Source organism: Erythrolamprus reginae, chromosome 3, assembly GCF_031021105.1.
Source record: "Erythrolamprus reginae isolate rEryReg1 chromosome 3, rEryReg1.hap1, whole genome shotgun sequence".
Classification (NCBI taxonomy): domain Eukaryota; kingdom Metazoa; phylum Chordata; class Lepidosauria; order Squamata; family Dipsadidae; genus Erythrolamprus; species Erythrolamprus reginae.
Genome location: NC_091952.1, coordinates 138988763 through 139012504, shown reverse-complemented (window position 1 = coordinate 139012504; position 23742 = coordinate 138988763). Strand labels below are relative to the sequence as shown.

The following is a 23742-nucleotide window of genomic DNA, read 5'->3' as shown; positions in this document are numbered from 1 at the left end:
TTAAACAAAACTCTCCTCATCCAGGATTTGATCCTGGATGAGGAGGCCGATCTGGCATGTGTGACCGAAACCTGGCTGGGCCCAGAGGGAGGAGTTCCTCTCTCGGAAATATGCCCAGCTGGGTTTCGGGTATGGCATCAGCCGCGACCCCAGGGAAAGGGGGGAGGAGTGGCTATTGTAGCCAAGGAGAACCTTTGCCTGCGTGGACTCGTTGCCCCTGAGATTGCGGGTTGTGAGTCACTTCTTGTGAAGTTGGACTTAGGGGTTCAGGTGGGCTTGTTACTCACGTACCTGCCTCCCAGCTGCGTGTCAACAGCCCTGCCTGTGCTGCTCGAGGAGGTGGCCGGGCTGGCAGTGGAGTTCCCCGGACTTATTGTCCTGGGGGACTTCAATCTATCGTCACTCGGCGGTTCCTTTGGACTGGCACAGGAGTTCATGACCACCATGAAAACCATGGACCTGACCCAAGTAGTTCAGGGTCCGACTCACGAGGGGGGACACACACCCGACATGGTATTCCTCTCGGGGCAATTGAGTAATGGTCTGAGACTAAGGGGCTTAGAAACATTGCCTTTGTCATGGTCAGACCATTTTCTACTGCGGCTTGATTTCCTGGCTCCAATCCTCCCCGCAGGGAGGCGGAACCAATTAGGTTGTTCCGCCCCAGACGCCTGATGGATCCAGAGGGTTTTCAGAGGGCGCTTGGGGTTCTACCAGATTCACTTGTCCACAGCTCGGCAGAGTCTCTGGCTGAGGCCTGGAACAAGGCTGCAGCGGAGGCTCTTGACCGAATTGCACCACTGCGACCTCTCTGTGGCACTAGACCCCATAGAGCTCCATGGTTCAACGAGGAGCTCCGGGAGTTGAAATGTCAGAAGAGACGTCTAGAGAAGCGATGGAGGAAGAGTAAGTCCGAATCCAATCGAACACTTATAAGAGCTTTTATTAAGACCTACAAAGTGGCGCTCAACACGGCAAGATGCGCGTACCATGCCGCCTTGATTGCATCAGCGGAATCCCGCCCGGCCACTCTGTTTAGGGTGACCCACTCTCTTCTAAATCAGAAGGGAATTGGGGAGCCCTTGCAGGGCAGTGCCGAGGAATTTAACTCGTTTTTTGCTGATAAAGTCGCTCGGATCCAGGCGGATCTTGACTCCAATTGTATAGCAGTATCGACTGACAATGAGTCAGTTGAGGTGACTGGGACTAAACGTCTTTGTCCATCCATCTGGGAGGAGTTTGACTTGGTGACACCTGATGAAATGGACAAGGCCATTGGAGCTGTGAGTTCCACCACCTGTTTACTGGATCCGTGTCCCTCTTGGTTGGCCGGCCGAGAGGTGACACGGAGCTGGGTCCAGGAGATTGTCAACGCCTCCTTTGGGAGGGGGTCCTTTCCGGCACCTTATAAGGAGGGACTTGTGCGCCCCCTCCCTGGACCCAGCCGTGCTTAATAACTATCGTCCAGTCTCCAACCTTCCCTTTATGGGGAACGTTGTTGAGAAGGTGGTGGCGCTCCAACTGCAGCGGTCCTTGGAAGAAGCTGATTATCTAGGCCCTCAGCAGTCTGTTTTCAGGTCCGGCTACAGCACGGAAACTGCTTTGGTTGCGTTGATGGATGATCTCTGGCGGGCCCGGGACAGGGGCTTGTCCTCTGTCCTGGTGCTTCTTGACCTCTCAGCGGCTTTCGATACCATTGACCATGGTATCCTTCTGCTTGGGCTGGAGGGCTTGGGAGTGGGAGGCACTGTTCTTCAGTGGTTCTCCTCCTACCTCTCCGGTCGGTTGCAGTCAGTGTTAGTGAGGGGTCAGAGGTCAACCTCTAGGTTTCTCCCTTGTGGGGTGCCTCAGGGGTTGGCCCTCTCCACCCTGCTATTTAATATCTACATGAAACTGCTGGGTGAGATCATCCAAGGGCATGGGGTGAGGTATCATCAATATGCGGATGATACCCAGTTGTACATCTCCACCCCATGTCCAGTCAACGAAGCAGTGGAAGTGATGTGCTGGTGCCTGGAGGCTGTTGGGGCCTGGATGGGTGTCAACAAGCTCAAACTCAATCCAGACAAGACGGAGTGGCTGTGGGTTTTGCCTTGCAAGGACAATTCCATCTGTCCGTCCATTACCCTGGTGGGGGGAATTATTGACCCCCTCAGAGAGGGTTCGCAACTTGGGCGTCCTCCTCGATCCACAGCTGACATTGGAACACCATCTTTCAGCTGTGGCGAGGAGGGCATTTGCCCAGGTTCGCCTGGTGCACCAGTTGCGGCCCTATCTGGACCGGGAGTCATTGCTCACAGTCGCTCATGCCCTTATCACCTCGAGGTTCGACTATTGCAACGCTCTCTACATGGGGCTACCTTTGAAAAGTGTTCGGAAACTTCAGATCGTGCAGAATCCGGCCGCGAGAGCTATCGTGGGGCTTCTTAGATTCACTCACGTTTCTACAACACTCCATGGCCTGCACTGGCTGCCGATTGGTTTCCGGTCACAATTCAAAGTGTTGGTAATGACCTTTAAAGCCCTTCATGGCATTGGATCAGAATACCTCCAGAACCGCCTTCTACTGCACGAATCCCAGTAGCCGATAAGGTCCAACTGAATTGGCCTTCTCCGGGTCCCGTCAACCAAACAATGTAGTTTGGCGGGCCCCAGGGGAAGAGCCTTCTCTGTGACGGCCCTGGCACTCTGGAATCAGCTCCCCCCGGAGATTAGAGCGACCCCCACCCCTCCTTGTCTTTCGCAAGTTACTCAAGACCCACCTATATCGCCAGACATGGGGGAATTAAGACATCTCCCCCAGGCTTTCTTATATTTTATGTTTGGTATGTATGTGTTGCATGGTTTTTAAATTGTTGGGGTTTTTTGATGTAATTTTATTATTAGATTTGTTCCATTGTTATACTGTTTTTATTGTTGTGAGCCACCCCGAGTCTTTAGAGAGGGGCGGCATACAAATCTAATAAATTGAAATTGAAATTACTGGCCGATCCATTATAGTTTATCCATTTATAGTTGGCCAATCCATTGTTCTGTTGCAGCAGAATAATGCATTAACATCAAGTCACATTTTTTTGTTTTTTTCATTATAACATAACCAAGCCATTTCTATAAAGATCTATCAAGTACTTATGTTCTTTTCTTTAATCAAAACAATTTTGCCATTTCAGCCAACTCTATCAACTTCTGCAACCATTCCTCCATGTTAGGAATCAAAGTGTCCTTTCATATTTGTGCATATATATGTTGACATCATACTGCTGCCAAAATATATAGTAACAAAGTTCTGAATTTTTTCTCCAGGTCTTTTTCCATTAGACCCAGCTTTGTTTGTTGTTTCAGTTTTATCGCTATTTTCAAAATTTTATGTATTAAAATATGAATCACATCCCAATTTTTTTTTGCCTTATCACATGTCCACCATAGATGACAAAAAGTCCCTTCTTTATTTTTACACTTCCAACATTCATTTAACACACATTTATACATCTTAGATAACCTATCTGGTATTAAATACCAATGATACATCATCTTCGGAATTTTCTTTTAGATTATAATTTAATGTAAATTTTAAACCTTTCACCCACATATTTTCCCAAATATCATATCATATACAAAATTCTTTGCTCACGAAATCATACAATGTTCTACATATTCATTTTTCAAATTCAATTTCAATAACCTTTTATAGATCTTAGCATAATATGTTCATCATTTCCACATAATAAAATTTCCAATTCATTTTTAACGAAGTCAAATTCATAGCACTTTTTATCAAATTTAAATCTTTCCTTCAATTGTTAATAAACCAGTGGCAAACATGTCATTCTAATTCAAATTCCTCCCACAGCTTTAATACTATATCACCGAGTTAAAAGATAAAAAATTACCACACTTCAACCAGTTTGGTTTTGCCAACATGTCTTTCTGGGAAATAGTCTTAACAGTGTTTGTTTACCTTTCTATGTGCTCTGATTTGATGGTCTGTTCTAGTTGTTCCTTGAGAGTTGACATTTGTTTAGTCTAAGATATGCATCCATGATCATGAGCCATAGTTTTTTTGCCAATTTTCTAGGGCTATTTTCTATTCAGCTATATAGTTTATTGAAGGTTTGTATTTGACACTAATAAGTATCAAAATATTGGAATTTTGTAAGTTCATTTTCAACACTATATTAATTTATACTATATATGTATACTGTATAAATTATGTGCCTGTGCATGTATGTGTATGTTTGATATACACATTTGGTAATGCTAGTAAGTCACAATCTTAAATGCTTGCAAATGTATTCATTAGCAAAAACCATAATTTAAACTTCTCACCCAGAAAGTTGAAAACAAATTAACATTAGAAGTCAAAAAGAGGAAGTCTTAATCCCAACTGGATTTCTAACAGGTCTTACCTTTCTATAGCAAGCCAGTTTCCTGAGGGTTATATGCTCAGATAACTCCTGGTGCAAACTCAGAAGATTTTTCTTACATTTGTCAAGTTCTTCCATAATTCTGCTAACGCCATGGCATCCTAGATCAGAACTTGGCAAAAGACAGCCTTTGTAAGACATAGTCTGGTTCTGGTTATCTTCTATTACCATATCCAGAACAGTCTCCTGTGAGGGAGGAGGGAAGTTCCAAAGCTTTATTAATTTTTTATATCTATAATCTGCAGGAAAAATTAAATGCCTCAATTACTCTACAAAATGTAAAGTACACCTAGTTTTACCCAGGGGTGGATTCTACTTATCTTTCCCACTGGTTTGCATTGCGACGGAAGTACACTTCCGTTCCCAGAAAATAATAAAAATATAGCTGCTATGCATGCGCAGAAGCAAAATTAAAGATGACAGAGCCCATCACCACCGGTTTACTAACATTTCTAAGGAAACAGAGCAGTGTTTCCCAACCTTGGCAACATGAAGATATGAAGGCAACATGAGCCGGGGTGGCGCAGCAGGTAGAGTGCTGTACTGCAGGCCACTGAAGCTGACTTGTAGATCTGAAGGTCAGCAGTTCAAATCTCATCACCGGCTCAAGGTTGACTCAGCCTTCCATCCTTCTGAGGTGGGTAAAATGAGGACCCGGATTGTGGGGGCAATATGCTGGCTCTGTTAAAAAAAGTGCTATTGCTAACATGTTGTAAGCTGCCCTGAGTCGAAGGAGAAGGGCGGCATAAAAATCGAATAAATAAATAAATAAATAAATATTTGGACTTCAACTCCCAGAATTCCCCAGCCAGCAAATACTGGCTGGGGAATTCTGAGAGTTGAAGTCCAGATATCTCCAGGTTGCCAAGGTTGGGAAACACTGGGTTAGAGCCAGTAGGAACCCACCTCGGGTTCTACCTGAAGATTATACCAGATAAATATATATAAATTACAGTACTTGGATTTCTTAAATAGAACATATTGAATTAGAAAATACTGGAAAATGGAACTGTTCACTTACACAATTAAATACAAATATGACATATGTCTAGATACAGACAAAAGATAAAAATCCACCTGATGAAGTGGACAAGGCCATTGGAGCTGTGAGTTCCGCCACCTGCTTACTGCATCCGTGTCCCTCCAGGCTGGTTTCGGCCAGCAGGGAGGTGACACGGAGCTGGGTCCAGGAGATTATCAAGGCTTCTTTGGGGAGGGGGTCCTTTCCGGATCCCTACAAGGAGGCACTTGTGCGCCCCCTCCTCAAGAAGCCTTCCCTGGACTCAGCCATTCTTAACAACTACCGGCCAGTCTCCAACCTTCCCTTTATGAGGAAGGTTGCTGAGAAGGTGGGTGGCGCTCCAGCTCCAGCGGTCCTTGGAAGAAGCCGATTATCTAGGCCCTCAGCAGTCAGGATTCAGGCCCAGCTACAGCACGGAAACTGCTTTGGTTACGTTGATGGATGATCTCTGGTGGGCCCAGGACAGGGGTTTATCCTCTGTCCTGGTGCTTCTTGACCTCTCAGCGGCTTTCGATACCATCGACCATGGTATCCTTCTGCGCCGGCTGGAGGGGTTGGGAGTGGGAGACACTGTCCTTCAGTAGTTCTCCTCCTCCTACGGTCCCAGTCAGTGTTAGTGGGGGGTCAGAGGTCGACCTCTAGGCTTCTCCCTTGTGGAGTGCCTCAGGGGTCGGTCCTCTCCCCCCTACTATTTAATATCTACATGAAACCGCAAGGGCATGGGGTGAGGTATCATCAGTACGCGGATAATACCCAGTTGTACATCTCCACCCCATGTCCAGTCAATGAAGCAGTGGATGTGATGTGCCGGTGCCTGGAGGCTGTTGGGGTCTGGATGGGTGTCAACAGACTCAAACTCAACCCTGATAAGACAGAGTGGCTGTGGGTTTTGCCTCCCAGGGATAATTCCATCTGTCCGTCCATCACCCTGAGGGGGGAAATCATTGACCCCTCAGAGAGGGTCCACAACTTGGGCGTCTTCCTTGATCCACAGCTCCCATTAGAGAAACATCTTTCAGCTGTGGCGAGGGGGGCGTTTGCCCAGGTTCGCCTGGTAAACCAGTTGCGGCCCTATCTGGACCGGGAGTCACTACTCACAGTCACTCATGCCCTCATCACCTCGAGGCTCGACGACTGTAACACTCTCTACATGGGGCTACCTTTGAAAAGTGTTCGGAAACTTCAGATCGTGCAGAATGCAGCTGCGAGAGCAATCATGGGCTTCCCTAAATATGCCCATGTCACACCAACACTCCGCAGTCTGCATTGGTTGCCGATCAGTTTCCGGTCACAATTCAAAGTGCTGGTTATAACCTATAAAGCCCTTCATGACATCGGACCAGAATATCTCCGGGACCGCCTTCTGCCGCATGAATCCCAGCGACCAGTTAGGTCCCGCAGAGTGGGCCTTTTCCAGGTCCCGTCAACTAAACAATGTCGCTTGGCGGGACCCAGGGGAAGAGCCTTCTCTGTGGCGGCTCCGGCCCTCTGGAACCAGCTCCCCCCAGAGATCAGAATTACCCCCACCCTCCTCGCCTTTCATAAGCTCCTTAAAGCCCACCTCTGTCATCAGGCATGGGGGAATTGAGATATTCCTTCCCCCTAGGCCTATACAATTTATGCATGGTATGTTTGTGTGTATGTTTGGTTTTTAATAAGGGTTTTTAGCTATTTTAAATATTACATTTGTTATATGCTGTTTTTATTATTGTTGTTAGCCGCCCCGAGTCTACGGAGAGGGGCGGCATACAAATCTAATAAATATATAAATAAGTAAGTAAGTAAGCAAGTACATTGTTTACATTGTTTCCTATGGGAAACAATGTTTCGTCTTACGAACCTTTCGTCTTACGAACCTCCTCCTTGCACCAATTAAGTTCGTATCATGAGGTATTACTGTATAAGATTCACCCAAATTTTCAGCCTCTTTTAGGGAGGAAAAAGGTGCGTCTTATACTCCAAAAATATGGCAATTTACTCTAAAACCTAAACCAAATATTTGATTAATTTGACTGTGGTCTCCATGACTCACCAACTACAACTAAGGAAGGCAGATCAGAACAAGGCAAACAAGAACCATCCTTATAGCACATGCAAACCCCAGAAATCTGATTTCTGTATTCCAACCAGAGCTTCTATGGTCGTTCCATTTATACACAAATCAAATACTAATTACTAGAATAGTTCCATTTTAGTAACCAATTTAAGAGCCCCAAAAACATTCTGTATAGATAGCAAATTATCAATTACTTTTAACCTCAACTAGAGCTCTATAGTATACTGACAAGCATTAAGGACAAATACCTGTTTATATACCTATAACTTTGTTCAATGTTGTAGGGGGAATTTTTGTAAACAAATCTTGGCTGAAAAGGGAAATTTATAATATATGTGACTTTTTATAACCACATTATTGAGCCATACCATCCAATGCCAATAAAGGGATTCCATAGGCTTCCACTTCAAAAATGCTTCTATGCGGGAGCAATCAGATTCCAAAAAATGCAGCAACTGAAGAAATGAAGAAAGGAGTACATTTAATTATTGCAATATAACAGAAAACAATATGATTTCTGTAATATGATAGGCATATCTAGCAGTGCAAGATTTAGAGATCCCTATTAGATTAGTAACATACCCACAACAGATCTATAGACAAAACAATTCTACATGTATAGTAAAACTACAGCATAATCCCTGAGCAAGAATTCTCCCCCATCTCCCAATTCCCTGTGAGAAATAGCCACAGAAGAGTTGCAGAAGGCAAAAAAGATATAAGCCCCTCTGTTCTGATATCACAATATGAGGTTACCCTATCTCTGTTCTCATATCACAATATGAGGTTAAACATTCAAGGATTCAGAAAGAGATACAAGTCATATAGACCTGTAAGTGCAATGAGCATGGAGACTCAAAGGATTTTTGAGGATTGATTTTAGTTAAGTGTACAGTGATCCCCCGGGTATTGCGACCCCAATCATTGCGAAATGGCTATATGGCGATTTTGCAACCCGGAAGTAAAAACACCATCTGCGCATGCGCGCCCTTTTTTCTATGGGCACGCATGCGTAGATGGCGCCGGGCAGATCAGCTGCTGGGCGGCTTCCCTAGGTCTTCCCCCTCTTGCTGGCGGGAGGGCGAGCGGCGGGCATCAGCAAGGAGTTTCCCCACCGCCCACGCAAACTCCTCGCTGCCACTCGCCCGCCCTTCGCCCGCCCACGCCGTTCATTCTCGCCGCTTCCCAGCTGAGTCCTGAAGCGAATTGGCTTCAGGACTCAGCTGGGAAGCGCGAGCGAGCGGCGCCAGCGAACGGCTTGTCCGCCGCCTGCCTGCGCGCCCGCCGCTCACCAGCCCACGCCGTTCGCTCCCCCTCTTGCTGGCGGGAGGGCGAGAAGCCCCCCCCAGAACCCGCTCGCCCGCCGTTCGCCGCTCGCCCGCCCTTCGCCCGGCCACCCGCCGTTCGCTCGCTGCTCGCCCGGCCACCCGGGTTCGGGGGGGTGCTGGCAAGCCCCCCATGCCGGCGGCGATGTTTTAAAACAGCCGCGCGGCTTCCCAATGAGTCCCGAAGACAAACGCGGAAGTTCGCCTTTGACGTTTGTCTTCGGGACTCAGTTGGGAAGCCGCGCGGCTGTTTTAAAACGTCGCTGCCGGCATGGGGGGCTTCCTAGCAGCCCCCCAAACCCGGGTTGGGGGTCCGGGGGGGTGCTGGCAAGCCCCCCATGCCGGCGGCGATGTTTTAAAACAGCCGCACGGCCCCCAATCTTCGGCTCCTCGCTAGCGCTGCGGAAGTAAAAACACCATCTGCGCATGCGCAGATGGTGTTTTTACTTCCGCAGCGCTACTTCGCTAAAACCCGATCATTGCTAGGGGTCCTGGAACGGAACCCTCGCAATGATTGGGGGATCACTGTATATTAAAATCCCAGTTTCCTCTAAAGTAACTTTTTCTTGAGAACTAATCACCATCTTTTTTTAAAGCCCAAACCCATTAACATATCTTGATATTCTAAATTGTATAGGTGGTACCTGATTCAATAAAGTAATTGTGAGAGGAATTTAGCAGTCCTATGAACCATTAGTGTGGTACAGCTGCCAAAAAGGCCAATGCAGTCCTAGGCTACATTAACAATAGGATAGCATCAAGATCACAAAGTGTTAGTAAACTGTAGCTTTATATTAATGGTAAGACCAAACCTGGAATACTGCATTCAGTTTTGATAATCACAATACAAAAAAGATGTTGAGTGTCTCGAAAGAGCAACAAAGATGATTAAGGAGAATGGAGGATAAAATATAAGATGAATGGTTGCAAGAGTTGGGTATATCTATCTAATGAAGAGAAAGACTAAAAGTGACTTGATAGCAGTCTTCCAATATTTGAGGGGCTGCCACAGAGGAGAGGGTCGACCTATTCTCCAAAGCACCTGAAGGCAGGACAAGAAAGAATAGAGGTAGTCCTCGAGTTACGAATGGAATGGAGCCTGTCCATTCCATTTGTAACCTGAGGATTCATGGGAGTGAATGTCACATCTTGAATAGATCACTCCCTCCTTTTGCCCACGCATTCGATCATTGAGTGTGCAGCTTCTTAAGTGCATGTGAAGTAGCTCAGAGTGGGGAAGGCCTAGTGATGGAACAGACCACCCAAGGCCTCCCCAAATACACAGAAACCTCATTCTCCCTCCCCTGGGATCCCACAATTGCTTCCCACCAATCCTGCTGCACCGGATGACTTGCTTTAAAAGCAGTGGGAAGGAAGAGGGAGGAAAAGTGAGGAAAGATAAGAAAAAAAGAAAAACTAGCGTTGACTTTCATCTCTCTCTGTTGCAGTAAAATAAGGCATTACCATCAAATCACAACTTTTTGCTTTTTCATGATATGAACAAGCTATTTCTATAAAGATTTATTAATCTACTCAGTAAAACCAAAAATCAAATTTTCATTCTTTTCCACTTCAAGCACAAAGTTCAGAAGCAGTTTCCATATGGAAACAAAAGTACTTACATTCTTTTCTTTAATCAAAATAGTAATTTTTTTCATGTCAGCCAACAGGATCACTTACTTTATGAAGATGTGTCTCCTCTCCAACCTGTTTCTTTGCCTCCTTCTCCCTTTTTCTTTAGCAAAGGGCTTGACGAGACTTCTGGTGACAAAAAAGGAGGCCAGGAAGGCCACACCGAAGGCCTCAAGTGGATTGCTAACGAGAAAGGAAGCCCGGAGGTCTATGGGTGGCTTCAGTGCTTCCTTTTTTATCACCAGAGGCTGCAAACAAATCACCGGCCAGAAATGAGATCCGGAAGTTTTATTTTAGCAATGTAAGCATGTTACATACATTCAATCATTCAAATTTTATTCTCCAAAAGACCCATCTTGTCATTAGCTAAGCAATGAAGAAACCTTCTCCCTTGAGGGTGTGGGGAAAGGTCCACTTTGCTAACTAGTAAAACTTCATAATGTTCAGCTCAATCTGTTTTGTAGAGAGCTATTTCAGTGCAGAAGACTAACTAAGATCCTTTGAGTCATACTCTGAAGATATTTATTCCAGCTACTGTGTTTCCCCCAAAATAAGAACTATCCAGAAAATAAGCCCTAGCATTTTTCATGCTGCTCACAATATAAGCCCTACCCTAAAAATAAGCCTTAGTTAAGAGCGACATCAGTGGGGGTATGGGGCTCACCAGCACAGGAGTCAGCAAGCGCTCAGGCTGCCGCAGCTCATAGATTTTCTTTGGTGTTCTTCTGTCGCTTCCCAGGGACTTAGCAAGGGCCCCCAATTACAATGAGTTCTCTGTTTGGCCTGCAGTGGCTCTCCACAGGGGAAATGGCTGCTGTTGGCTTGGCTCCTTTCCCAGGGCTGACAAGAGAGGCTCCATCCTGAGCAAAGTGGACAGCTGGGGCTGCGCGGCTCAGCCCCGTCTAAACACTGAGAAGCTAGCTCTTCTATCACCATTTATTTATTTGACTTTTATGCCATCCTTCTCTGAGGGGCACTGTGCCGACAGAGGCCAAACATACGCATACCTGGGCTCCCATATGCCTTGCCCTCTTTCTCTGTGGGCTTCATGGGTGAAGGAGAAGTGTGCTAGGCAAGGGCTGGCCTGGTTATCAGTCCCTGGCCACCCACACCTTACCTTCAGCAGTCTCCAGGCTGTAACTGGAACAGACGCTCCTGACCCCTGGCGGCAGCGAGGACAAGGCAGAGGAGGACACTAATTTATTTATTTATTTTATTTATTTATTAGATTTGTATGCCGCCCCTCTCCAAAGACTCGGAGCGGTTCACAACAGGAACACAAAATACGAATCCAATGATTTAAAAAAAAGCAGAACAGTTAAAAAAAAACCTTGATTAACCCTCCTGTTCTGTTTAAGAAAAGTAACAAATCTTCTGTTCCCGGGTCACCCTGACGCGGACCGAAAACTCTTCATTTGCAGTGCTTATGTTTGGTCAATTTGAATACTTTTTTCACTTGGAAAGTAGTCTGAACATTTCTGCACACAATGATATGAAAATTGAACTGAAGAAATTAATCCTTATTGGTTTATTTTGCACATAAATATGCCTCCCCCCCCCCGTTTTTGTGAATTTTCTTTAGGTTTATTGATAATTATGCCTGCAAAATACATTCTATTTTACTAAAGTTGGTATGGGATTGGTAGCTTGAACATTTCTGAACATAATGATATGAAAATTGAACTGGAAAAATTGATGCATATTGGTTTATTTTGTTGATGAAATGCACGCCCCACCGTTTTTATAAAATAGTCTTCACTTTATGGATAGTTTTGCTAGCAAAATACATTCTATTTTACTAAAGTTGGTGTGGGATTGGTAGCTTGAACATTTCTGAACATAATGATATGAAAATTGAACTGGAAAAATTGATGCATATTGGTTTATTTTGCACATAAATGTATGCCTCCCCCCATGTTCAATTATTTCAATTTATATAAAAATTATGCTGTTAATTTCAAACTTACATACTTTTTTTTAGTAAAATGGATTTGTTTCATAAAATTAGTTCTCTGGCTACAATGTGGTTGATTTTCAAAAGGATATTCCAAATATTTCTAGACAAATATGTATAAACAGTGACAATAATGGCACATAGCAAGGCCGGGGGGGTGGCCCTTTTGTGGCAAAAATAAACCAATAAGAACCATTTTTTCAGTTCATTTATATTTTTCTTATATTCAGAAATGTTCAATTTAGTATATCAAACCTTTTGGGGGGAAATTCCTTAGGGATTTGTAGCCTTAAAAAATAGAAATTGACACGAAATTAAAAAAGGATGGGGGGAGGGGCTTTTTGATCAAAATAAAAATATAAGTCTCAATTTTTCCAGTTCAATTTTCATATCATTATGTTCATAAATGTTCAAACTAGTTTTCCAGTTGAAAAAGTTTTCAAAAAGATCAAATTCAAGTACCTAAAAAAATTATTTTTTGTCCGGTCATATACGAACAGAAACAGACTCGAAGTTATGATTTTTTTTTGCCCAGAAAACAATTAGCCACCACCCCAAAAATATTTTTTGATGATCAGCATTGTTAAATTGAGTAAATGAATGCCTAAGATTTTAAAGAATATTTCGGATTTGGAGCATAAAAAAGGGGGGGGGGGAGGCCTTATTTCTGATATTAAAAAACCAATAAGAATCATTTTTTTCAGTTCCTTTATATTTTTCTTATATTCAGAAATGTTCAAGCTACCAATCCCACACCAACTTTAGTAAAATAGAATGCATTTTGCAAGCAAAACTATCCATAAATTGAAAAAAAATTCACAAAAATGGGGGGGGCGTGCATTATATCCGCAAAATAAACCAATAAGATTTACTTTTTTCATTTCAATTTTCATATCATTGTGTGCAGAAATGTTCAGACTACTTTCCAAGTGAAAAAAGCTTTCAAAAAGACCAAACATAAGCACTGCAAATGAAGAGTTTTCGGTCCGGGTCAGGGTGACCCGGGAACAGAAGATTTGTAACTTTTTTTGCCCAGCAAAAACTAAGCCCCCCACCCCCCCAAAAAAATTCTCATAGAGAGAACCCCTGAAATGATGAAAAGTCATGAAATTTCAAGTTTCAGATATGCTGGGAAAATTTTTTACAGGGACTCAAACTTGGCTTCGGGTCGCATACGACCCGAACAGAACAGCAGGGTTAAAAACATTCATGCAACCCAAACAAATCATACATAAAATGGAGCAGCCAAGGGGAATCAATTTCCCCATGCCTGGCGGCAAAGGTGGATTTTTAGGAGTTTGTGAAAGGCAAAGAGGGTGGGGGCAATCCTAATCTCCGGGGGGAGTTTATTCCAGAGGGTCGGGGCCGCCACAGAGAAGGCTCTTCCCTTGGGTCCCACCAGATGGCATTGTTTTGTCGATGGGACCCGGAGAAGGCCAATTCTGTGGGACCTAACCGGTCACTGGGATTCGTGCGGCAGAAGGCGGTCCCGAAGGTATTCTGGTCCGATGCCATGAAGGGCTTTATAGGTCATAACCAACACTTTGAATTGTGACCGGAAACTGATCGACAACCAATGCAGACTGCGGAGTGTTGGTGTGACATGGGCATATCTGGGAAAGCCCATGATTGCTCTCGCAGCTGCATTCTGCACGATCTGAAGTTTCCGAACACTTTTCAGAGGTAGCCCCATGTAGAGAGTGTTACAATAGTTGAACCTCGAGGTGATGAGGTAATCAAATGATGGTGTGGACGGTGCTCCTCCTCTTTCTCCAGGGCACCAGTCAGCACCTCACTATCAGCCTGGGCCTGCAAGGGGAGGAGCCACGTGCCTATTCCTATCCAAAAGATACTGGTTTGCTGCTGGCCTCATGAGGGTTCCTCACCCTCCAGGCAGTGCTGCTCTTGACTGCCCTGTGGGGCTGCTCCTGCCTGGTGCGGGGTGAGTTAGCCCAGATCTACAACCTCTGGAGCACCCCAACATGCTAGCCAGCCAGGGGCCTTTCACCAGTGACCACCAGTGGAACCACACTAGCTGTACCGCCTGGCCCCCAATCTTTGGTCTGCTGAGCATCAACCAGCATGTCAATTTGGTGCTGCAAGTGCTGGGCTATGGATCCACCGTTCTTTGGGCCCTGGTGATTGCTGCAGCTCTCATGCTAGCTGTGCGAGGCAGGTTTGAGGCTGCCCCTGACTGCCTTTAGCCTTTTATTATTTATTAATTTATTGCATTTATATGCCGCTCACTCTGAAATGGACTCTGAGCGGCTTTGCCTCACACGTGGCTGTTCTGTGGCTGGCTGCTGCTGCTGCCTCACCTTCCACCATGAGGTAAGTCAAAGCAGGTGGTGGGTGAGTGGAGCTGCCTTCCTCTACCTGCCAGATACTCGTCGAAGCCACAAAGGGAAGAGTAGAGGCGCACTGCCATGCCTGTGGGAGAGGTACTTCCAGAAGAAGGTACCGGAGGCTGATGAGTAGAAGCTGGGACTTAGCAGCAGGCCAGGTGGAAGGCAAAGTGACAGAGCAGCCCCAGGTGAGCAGCCCCAAGGAAGCCAGGGGCAGCCCCATGCCAAGCTCACACAGCCAGTATGGGAGCTGAAGGGCCCATTAGGGCCAGGGACCAAAGAGTACCGCGCTCAGCCCATAGCCCAATGCCTGCAGCAATGAGTAGGCAAACATGCTGACGCTCAGCAGCCTGAAGGTGGTGGCGAGGCAGCACATGTGGTGCGTCTCCACTGATGGTGGTGGTGGGGACTCCGGAGGTCGTAGACCTGTGCCGACTCACCCATTGCCAAACAGAAGCAGCCCAGAAGGGCAGCCGAGACAGCAATGCCTGGAGGGCAAAGAGCCCCCGCGAGGCCAGGAGCAGCACAGGCTGCTGCCGTTTGGCAACCAGCGGTCTGAAAAGTGGCTCAGCAGCAGCAGGGCCAGCAGGCAAGGCGGGCACAGGCTAGGACTCACCGAGAGCTTGGCCTGTTGTGACTCCAGGCAAGCAGATGGCAGGGCAGGCAGTAGCAGCGCTCCCATTCCCATCAGCCCCTGCACTCGACACCTCCTTTATGTGAAAAAAAAAAAAAGATATCCTCAAAGATGCACACTCTAAAATCTCTTTTGGAGGCAAAAAATTATAAGACCAGATCTTATTTTCAGGGAAACACGGGTAGGATGTAGCTGAAGCTTAGAAATTCTGCAGAAAGTAAATTTATCTGAATTACTAACATACCATCATGCTATAGAATGAGGATTACCTGCTTATATCTTTCTGCTTGTCTTCCAACATTAACTTCCATGACTGAGAAATGTCCAATAACAGAGTCAGTATGAGAACCTAATGTGTAGAAATGTACCTGGTAGAGAAACATATAGGCAAGACAACTTAATGCATGCTTCCCAACACCAAATCAGTGGAGAAGTTGGCAGAACAGAACAGCAGGCAGGAAAATGGTTGTTGCCTATTAGTGGTTAGGACTAGGGCAGAGATGGCTAACCTTTTTTTCTTTTGGTGCCAAAAGAGCACAAGCGCATACTATATTTTGTATATGTGTGAGTGCCCACACCCATAATTCAATGCCTGGGGAGGGCGAAAACAGCTTCCCTCCCCGGAGGCCCTCTGGAGGCTGGAAATGGCCTTTTCCCCAACTTCTGGTGGGCCCAGTAGGCTCGTATTTTGCCTTCCCCAAGCTCCAAAGGCTTTCCTGGAGCCATGGGTAAAAATGCCCCCCCCATCCCTCCCCAGAGGCTCTCTGGAAGCCAAAAGCATCTTGCCAGAGCCTCTATGCAAGCTAAAAATCAGCTGACCAGCATACACATACTTGTTGGAGCTGAGCTAGAGCAACAACTTGGGTGTCAGCAGATATGGCTCTGCGTGCCACCTGTGGCACCCATGCCATAGGTTTGCCATCACTGGGCAGGGTTTCATGCAGTACATGAAATAAAATAGCATACTTCAGTAGGCCAGACTGATATCATGCTGCCTTTAGATAAAAGTTCAAAACCAATGTATTCTAATTCTGAGTAAAAAAGCAGTAAAATCATCAGTGAGAAAAAGTTTACCACACACCACCAAAAAGTTGCTTTCCATGTTTTGTCCATATATCTTTCTTTGGAAGGTTTAATTGCTTAAACTAATAACATTTTTTGTCTCACCATTTTGCTCCATTTTGTACCTCTCACTGAAAATCAATTGTGAAATATTAATTTGAAGCTCTACTGATCCTTAACATATATAATTTTTATTACCTTGAATATCTATAAATAAGCCTAGTAGGGTGTCTTGCAGCAGAAGTCTAAATTTCAATCATGGCTTACCTGCAAACTAACTCCACTTCAGCTCAATGGCTAAACTATCAACTAAAACCTGGAACTATGGCATGAGTCGGAGGCAATATCCAAACTGGAGGCTCTTCAGGACTTATAATGTCAAACCACAATTAACTGTTATATCAGAATAAACTAAATAAACTCTGTTTTGTTTGAAAACATCTTCTGAAACTTACAGAATCAAGACCAGAGAAGTATAATGCCACAAAATATAAACTATTGCAACCCAAGTTCTACTTACCTTATGCAATAACTTGCACTGCTCTTCCTGGTCAGAATGGTAACTCCGCCACTGGAGTTTCAGGCAGCCATTCAACCACTGAAGATATTGGACATCTTTTTGGTCTTTAATGTTAGCTTTTGAAACAAGGCTTTTCCTATCTTGCAGACATTTTAGAGGAGAATTGCACTAAGAAGGAAAATAATAACAATCTCTGAAAATGATTTTTGCTCAGTACAAACTCAGTTTTTCACAGTATCCAAGGTTTGCTATGTGAGCTTAGAGAGTATTTCTGTAGCTGTTTAGTATTTGTTATTGCCTAGAAATGTTAGCAGAATTTTTAAAGATGTTATTGATAGAGAAATGTCTCATTTATTCAAGAGTCTGATAAAATATATTTCTCTAGGAACAGTAATATATTTTGAGCTCTCCTTTTATTATTCTCTTTCTTGATTGTTTTCTGTCTCTATATAATAACTTGAAAGGAAGTTCTCATAAACAGAAATTTCCCCTTTTCTGCTTCAGGGCTATCACATTCAAGTAGCAACATAGAGATATTTTCATAAAAAGGCATAAAAGATTCATATGTGTCTATGTCCGTCCGTCCGTCCGTCCGTCCGTCCATCCATCCATCCATCCATCCATCCATCCATCCATCCATCCATCCATCTATCTTTTTCAAGATGTCAAATTCAAGAAATGTATGTTAAAATAAAAGAAGTGAAAACCAATTCACTTTATCAGACTATCTAAATTTCCTGAATATTTCATGAGAGATACATGCAAGAAAGATTGAATGTAGGGAATGTAACTTGGAGCCTAAATACTGAGATTCATTATCTAAAATGGGTGAAGGACAGCAAGCTTTATTTGCTCCTGACATATTCAAATATTCTAGTCTTTGAAAAAATGCAACTTTGATCACCATCCCTTTATCAACAGTGCCAAGTTTTTATTCTATCCAATATGGAATATTGGAAAGAAGTTAAGTAAAGTGATTTGAGGCGGGAGGGGATGGGGCACCGATCTCTGGGGTGGCAGAGGGTCGGAATATTCCAGTGTTGCTGGGGAGAGGCAGATATGGCGGGGGCCACGGAGTTAGCCGTTCCAGGGGAACGAGGGAACGTTGCTTAATAACGATCCCTTGTTCTGGCTCCGTGAGCCCAATCTTGGGTACTGGTGATGAGTGTAACTCTGGCCCTTGGCTCAGGTTGCTGCTGCTTAATGCCAGGTCGGTGGTAAATAAAGCTCTCCTCATCCGGGATTTGATCCTGGATGAGGAGGCCGACTTGGCATGTATTACTGAAACCTGGCTGGGCTCAGAGGGAGGTGTTCCTCTCTCTGAAATTTGCCCAGCCGGGTTTCAGATATGGCATCAACCTCGACCCCAGGGAAGGGGGGGAGGAGTGGCTATTATAGCCAGGGAGAGCCTTTGCCTACGTGGACTCATTGCTCCGGAAATTGCGGGTTGCGAGTCACTCTTGATGAAGTTGGACTTAGGGGTTCAGGTGGGCTTATTTCTCACGTACCTGCCTCCCAGCTGCGTGTCAAAAGCCCTGGCTGTGCTACTCGAGGAGGTAGCCGGGTTGGCGGTGGAGTTCCCCAGACTTATTGTCTTGGGGCACTTCAACCTGCCGTCACTCGGCGAAACCTCTGGGTTGGCACAGGAGTTCATGGCCACCATGACAGCCATGGACCTGACTCAAGTAGTATGGGGTCCGACTCACGAGGGAGGGCACGCACCTGACATGGTATTCCTTTCCGAGCAACTGAGTAATGGTCTGAGACTAAGGGGCTTAGAAGCATTGCCTTTGTCATGGTCAGACCATTTTCTACTACGGCTTGACTTCCTGGCTCCAATCCTTCCCCGCAGGGAGGCGGAACCAATTAAGATGTTCCGCCCGAGATGCCTGATGGACCCAGAGGGCTTTCAGACGGCGCTTGGGGTTATACCAGAGGCACTTGTCCACAGTTCGGCAGAGTCTCTTGCGAAATCCTGGAACAAGGCCGCAGCGGAGGCTCTTGACCGGATTGCGCCTTTGCGACCTCTCCGTGGCGCTAGACCCCGTAGAGCTCCATGGTTCAATGAGGAGCTCCGGGAGTTGAAATGCCAGAAGAGACATCTAGAGAAGCGATGGAGGAAGAGTAGGTCTGAATCTGATCGAACACTTGTAAGAGCTTTTATTAAGACTTACAAAGTGGCGCTCAAGGCGGCAAGATGCGCGTACCATGCCGCCTTGATTGCATCAGCGGAATCCCGCCCGGCCGCTCTGTTTAGGGTGACCCTCTCCCTTCTTAATCAGGGGGGAGTTGGGGAGCCCTTGCAGAGCAGTGCCGAGGATTTTAACACGTTTTTCGCTGATAAAATCGCTCAGATCCGGGCCGACCTCGACTCCAATTGGGAAACAGAGTTGACTGACAACGAGTCAGTCGAGGTGACTGGGGCACGTACTTGTCCACCTTTCTGGGAAGAGTTTGATCTGGTGACACCTGATGAAGTGGACAAGGCCATTGGATCTGTGAATTCCGCCACCTGTTTACTGGATCCGTGTCCCTCCTGGTTGGTCTCGGCCAGCAGGGAGGTGACACGGCGCTGGGTCCAGGAGATTACCAACGTTTCCTTGGGGAGGGGAGTTTTTCCAACTCTCTATAAAGAAGCGCTCGTGCGCCCCCTCCTCAAGAAGCCCTCCCTGGACCCAGCCGTACTTATCGCCCAGTCTCCAGCCTTCCCTTTATGGGGAAGGTTGTTGAGAAGGTGGTGGCACTCCAGCTCCAACGGTCCTTGGAAGAAGCCGATTATCTAAGTCCCCAGCAGTCGGGCTTCAGACCCGGTTACAGCACGGAAACTGCTTTGGTCGCGTTGATGGATGATCTCTGGCGGGCCCGGGACAGGGGTTTATCCTCTGTCCTGGTGCTCCTTGATCTCTCAGCGGCTTTCGATACCATCGACCATGGTATCCTTCTGCACCGGCTGGAGGGGTTGGGAGTGGGGGGCACTGTTCTTCAGTGGTTCTCCTCCTACCTCTCCGGCCGGTCGCAGTCGGTGTTAGTGGGGGGTCAGAGGTCGACTCCGAGGTCTCTCCCTTGTGGGGTGCCTCAGGGGTCGGTCCTCTCCCCCCTGCTATTTAACATCTACATGAAACCGCTGGGCGAGATCTTCCAAGTGCATGGGTTGAGGTATCATCAGTACGCTGATGATACCCAGCTTTACATCTCCACCCCATGTCCAGTCAACGAAGCAGTGGAAGTGATGTGCCGGTGTCTGGAGGCTGTTGGGGCCTGGATGGGTGTCAACAGACTCAAGCTCAACCCGGATAAGACGGAGTGGCTGTGGGTCCTGCCTCCCAAAGACAATTCCATCTGTCCGTCCATTACCCTGGGGGGGGGAATTAGTGACCCCCCTCGGAGAGGGTCCGCAACTTGGGCGTCCTCCTCGATCCACAGCTCACATTAGAAAACCATTTTTCAGCTGTGGCGAGGGGGGCGTTTGCCCAGGTTCGCCTGGTGCACCAGTTCCGGTCCTATCTGGACCGGGACTCATTGCTCAGTCACTCATGCCCTCATCACCTCGAGGATCGACTACTGTAATGCTCTCTACATGGGGCTACCTTTGAAAAGTGTTCGAAAACTTCAGATCGTGCAGAATGCAGCTGCGAGAGCAGTCATGGGCTTACCTAGGTATGCCCATGTTTCGCCATCACTCCACAGTCTGCATTGGTTGCCAATCAATTTCCGGTCACAATTCAAAGTGTTGGTTATGACCTTTAAAGCCCTTCATGGCATTGGACCAGAATACCTCCAAGACCGCCTCCTGCCGCACGAATCCCAGCGACCGATTAGGTCCCACAGAGTGGGCCTTCTCCGGGTCCCGTCAACTAAACAATGTCGGTTGGCGGGCCCCAGGGGAAGAGTCTTCTCTGTGGCGGCCCCGACTCTCTGGAACCAACTCCCCCCGGAGATTGGAACTGCCCCTACTGTCCCTGCCTTCCGTAAAGTTCTTAAAACCCACCTTTGCTGTCAGGCATGGGGGAACTGAAACATCTCCCCCGGGCATGTACAATTTATGTTTGGTATGTTTGTGTGTGTGCTTGTTAGTATATTGGGGTTCTTTTTAAAAACTTTTTAAAATATTTAAATTTATCTGAATCTATTTGGATTTGTACGATTTGTTTATGCCTTGTTGTGAGCCGCCACGAGTTCGCGGAGAGGGGCGGCATACAAATCTAAATAATAAATAAAATAAATAAATAATTCATCAGGTTAAGTCTCTGAACATTGAACAGAACCAAATGCTTGCATGGTGGAGGAAAAAAAATCTTGAAATTAATCATGGAAAAAGGAAATTGCTCTTCCCTTCTTCTAGACTTTATGTCTGACAGCTTTAGGATTAGGTTGGCTTATGTAGGCACTATGCAGACCAGATTTATGCCCTTAACGAGATCTGTAAAAAATGCATGAATGTGAGAAAGCAAGTTTATGGTATACTTTTTGATTCAAAGAAAGTATGCTAAAGTGAACAGTCTTGAATTGTAAAATGCTTGGGGTAGAGTCCAAAATTATTCACTGGATGCAGTAACAGCAGTGCACAATAAATATAATCCATACTGGAGAATAAATGAAAAGGTTGGGAAATGTTTCATATTAGCAGGACTAAGATGATTAAGATGGAGCATTGAATATTTAATACTGTATATAACTTTTCACTTATTTTATATATTTATTCCATACATAGATGGAATGCTTGTGCTGATAGAGGTGTGATGCTTGATATATGAATATATATAAATATGTAAGAAGCTAGCACAAAAGCTGTGAATTCTATATATCTATTATAATATAATATAAGTATAAGTATAATATAATATAATATAATATAATATAATATAATATGTACTCTATTATACTGTACTATTAATAAGTTTATAACTAATCCTGGATATCAAATCATAGTAGATATGCTACTGTATCTCAACTCCAAAGTCCAGATTTTGAAATCGGAATTGTCCTATGTCATACTCATTTAGGTGATGCCAAGAGGCAGAACCATTAATTCTGAAGCTTATGTGAAGACATTTACCAAACTCAAGAAGCGCTTCCAGTGACTTTGGCGCCATATCAACCCAAGTGAATGTTTTATTCAACATGATAACACTTGGCCTCACCCCATGTCCAGTCAACGAAGCAGTGGAAGTGATGTGCTGGTGCCTGGAGGTTGTTGGGGCCTGGATGGGTGTCAACAAACTCAAACTCAACCCCGACAAGACAGAGTGGCTGTGGGTCTTGCCTCCCAAGGACAATTCCATTTGTCCATCCATTACCTGGGGGGGGGGGGGAACTACTAACCCCTCAGAGTGGGTTCACAACTTGGGCGTCCTCCTCGATCCACAGCTGACATTGGAACATCATCTTTCGGCTGTGGTGAGGAGGGCATTTGCCCAGGTTCGCCTGGTGTACCAGTTGCGGCCCTATTTTGACAGGGAGTCATTGCTCACAGTCGCTCAAGCCCTCTTCACCTCGAGGTTCGATTACTGCAATGTTCTCTACATGGGGCTACCTTTGAAAAGTGTTTGGAAACTTCAGATCGTGCAGAACGCAGCCGTGAGAGCTATCGTGGGGCTTCCAAGATTCGCCCATGTTTCTACAACACTCCATGGCTTGCACTGGCTGCCGATCAGTTTCCGGTCACAATTCAAAGTGTTGGTTATGACCTTTAAAGCCCTACATGGCATTGGACCAGAGTACCTCCGGAACCGCCTGCTACCGCACGAATCCCAGCAACCGATAAGGTCCCACAGAGTTGGCCTTCTCTGGGTCCCGTCGACTAAACAATGTCGTTCGGCAGGACCCAGGGGAAGAGCCTTCTCTGTGGCAGCCCTGGCCCTCTGGAATCAACTCCCCCCGGAGATTAGAACTGCCCCCAACCTTCCTGTCTTTCGTAAACTACTCAAGACTCACTTATACCGCCAGGCATTGGGGAGTTGAGACACCTTTCCCCCAGGCTCTTTTATATTTTGTTCTATGTTTGGTATGAATGTGTTGTTTGGTTTTTTAAATATGATAGGGTGTTATATGTTTTTTTTAATATTAGATTTGTTCTACTATAATATTGTTTTATTGTTGTGAGCCGCCCCGAGTCATTGGAGAGGGGCGGCATACAAATCTAATAAATTATTATTATTATTATTATTATTATTATTATTATTATTATTATTATTATTATTATTATTATGATGTTTGAGGACTTCGGAACACATCACTAAACAGGGTTGGACAGTGTTACTCCATCCACCCTACCGCCCTGACCTAGCTCCCTCAGACTTCCAACTGTTTGTGCCATTAAAGGATGCCATTTGCAGAAGACATTTTGAGGATGGTGAAGAGGTGATTCACACAGTGCAGAAATTGCTCCGTGACCAGAACAAGGAGTGGTACCGACAGGGCATACATGCTCGTGTCTCACTGGAGGAAGGCCATAGAACAGGACAGAGATTACGTGGAAAAATAGGGAATGTGGAAGAAACATCATTTTTCTTGTGTGTAAGTTTTATTGTGTTCCATAAATAATTGTTGAAGAAAAAAATGTGGTGCATTACTTTCTGGGTGACCCTCATATTTGATATCACCATATTTAATGCTTCTTTTTGGGGGAGGTAGAGACAGAGGAATGAGGGAACTTTTGCAATTCTGTAAGTAGAAAATAACTTCATTATTTTATTAAATATAAAATTCTGCATAATTCTGTTGCTTAATAAAATATATTTTGGCTACTGAAAGCAATTACTGTATATAT

General features: G+C 45.5%; 1 protein-coding gene across 4 annotated transcripts in view; it reads right to left on the bottom strand.

Annotated features, from left to right (window-relative positions):
- TEDC1 (tubulin epsilon and delta complex 1) overlaps positions 1-23742 on the bottom strand; it is a 42952-nt gene that overhangs the window by 5895 nt on the left and 13315 nt on the right. For all 4 annotated transcript variants that reach the window (XM_070746829.1, XM_070746830.1, XM_070746831.1 and 1 more), the window contains 4 exons: positions 16974-17141; positions 15661-15759; positions 7870-7956; positions 4407-4610 (listed from right to left, as the gene is read on the bottom strand). In XM_070746829.1, coding sequence (XP_070602930.1) covers positions 4407-4610; positions 7870-7956; positions 15661-15759; positions 16974-17141 — 558 coding nt within the window. The remainder of the gene's footprint in view (positions 1-4406; positions 4611-7869; positions 7957-15660; positions 15760-16973; positions 17142-23742) is intronic.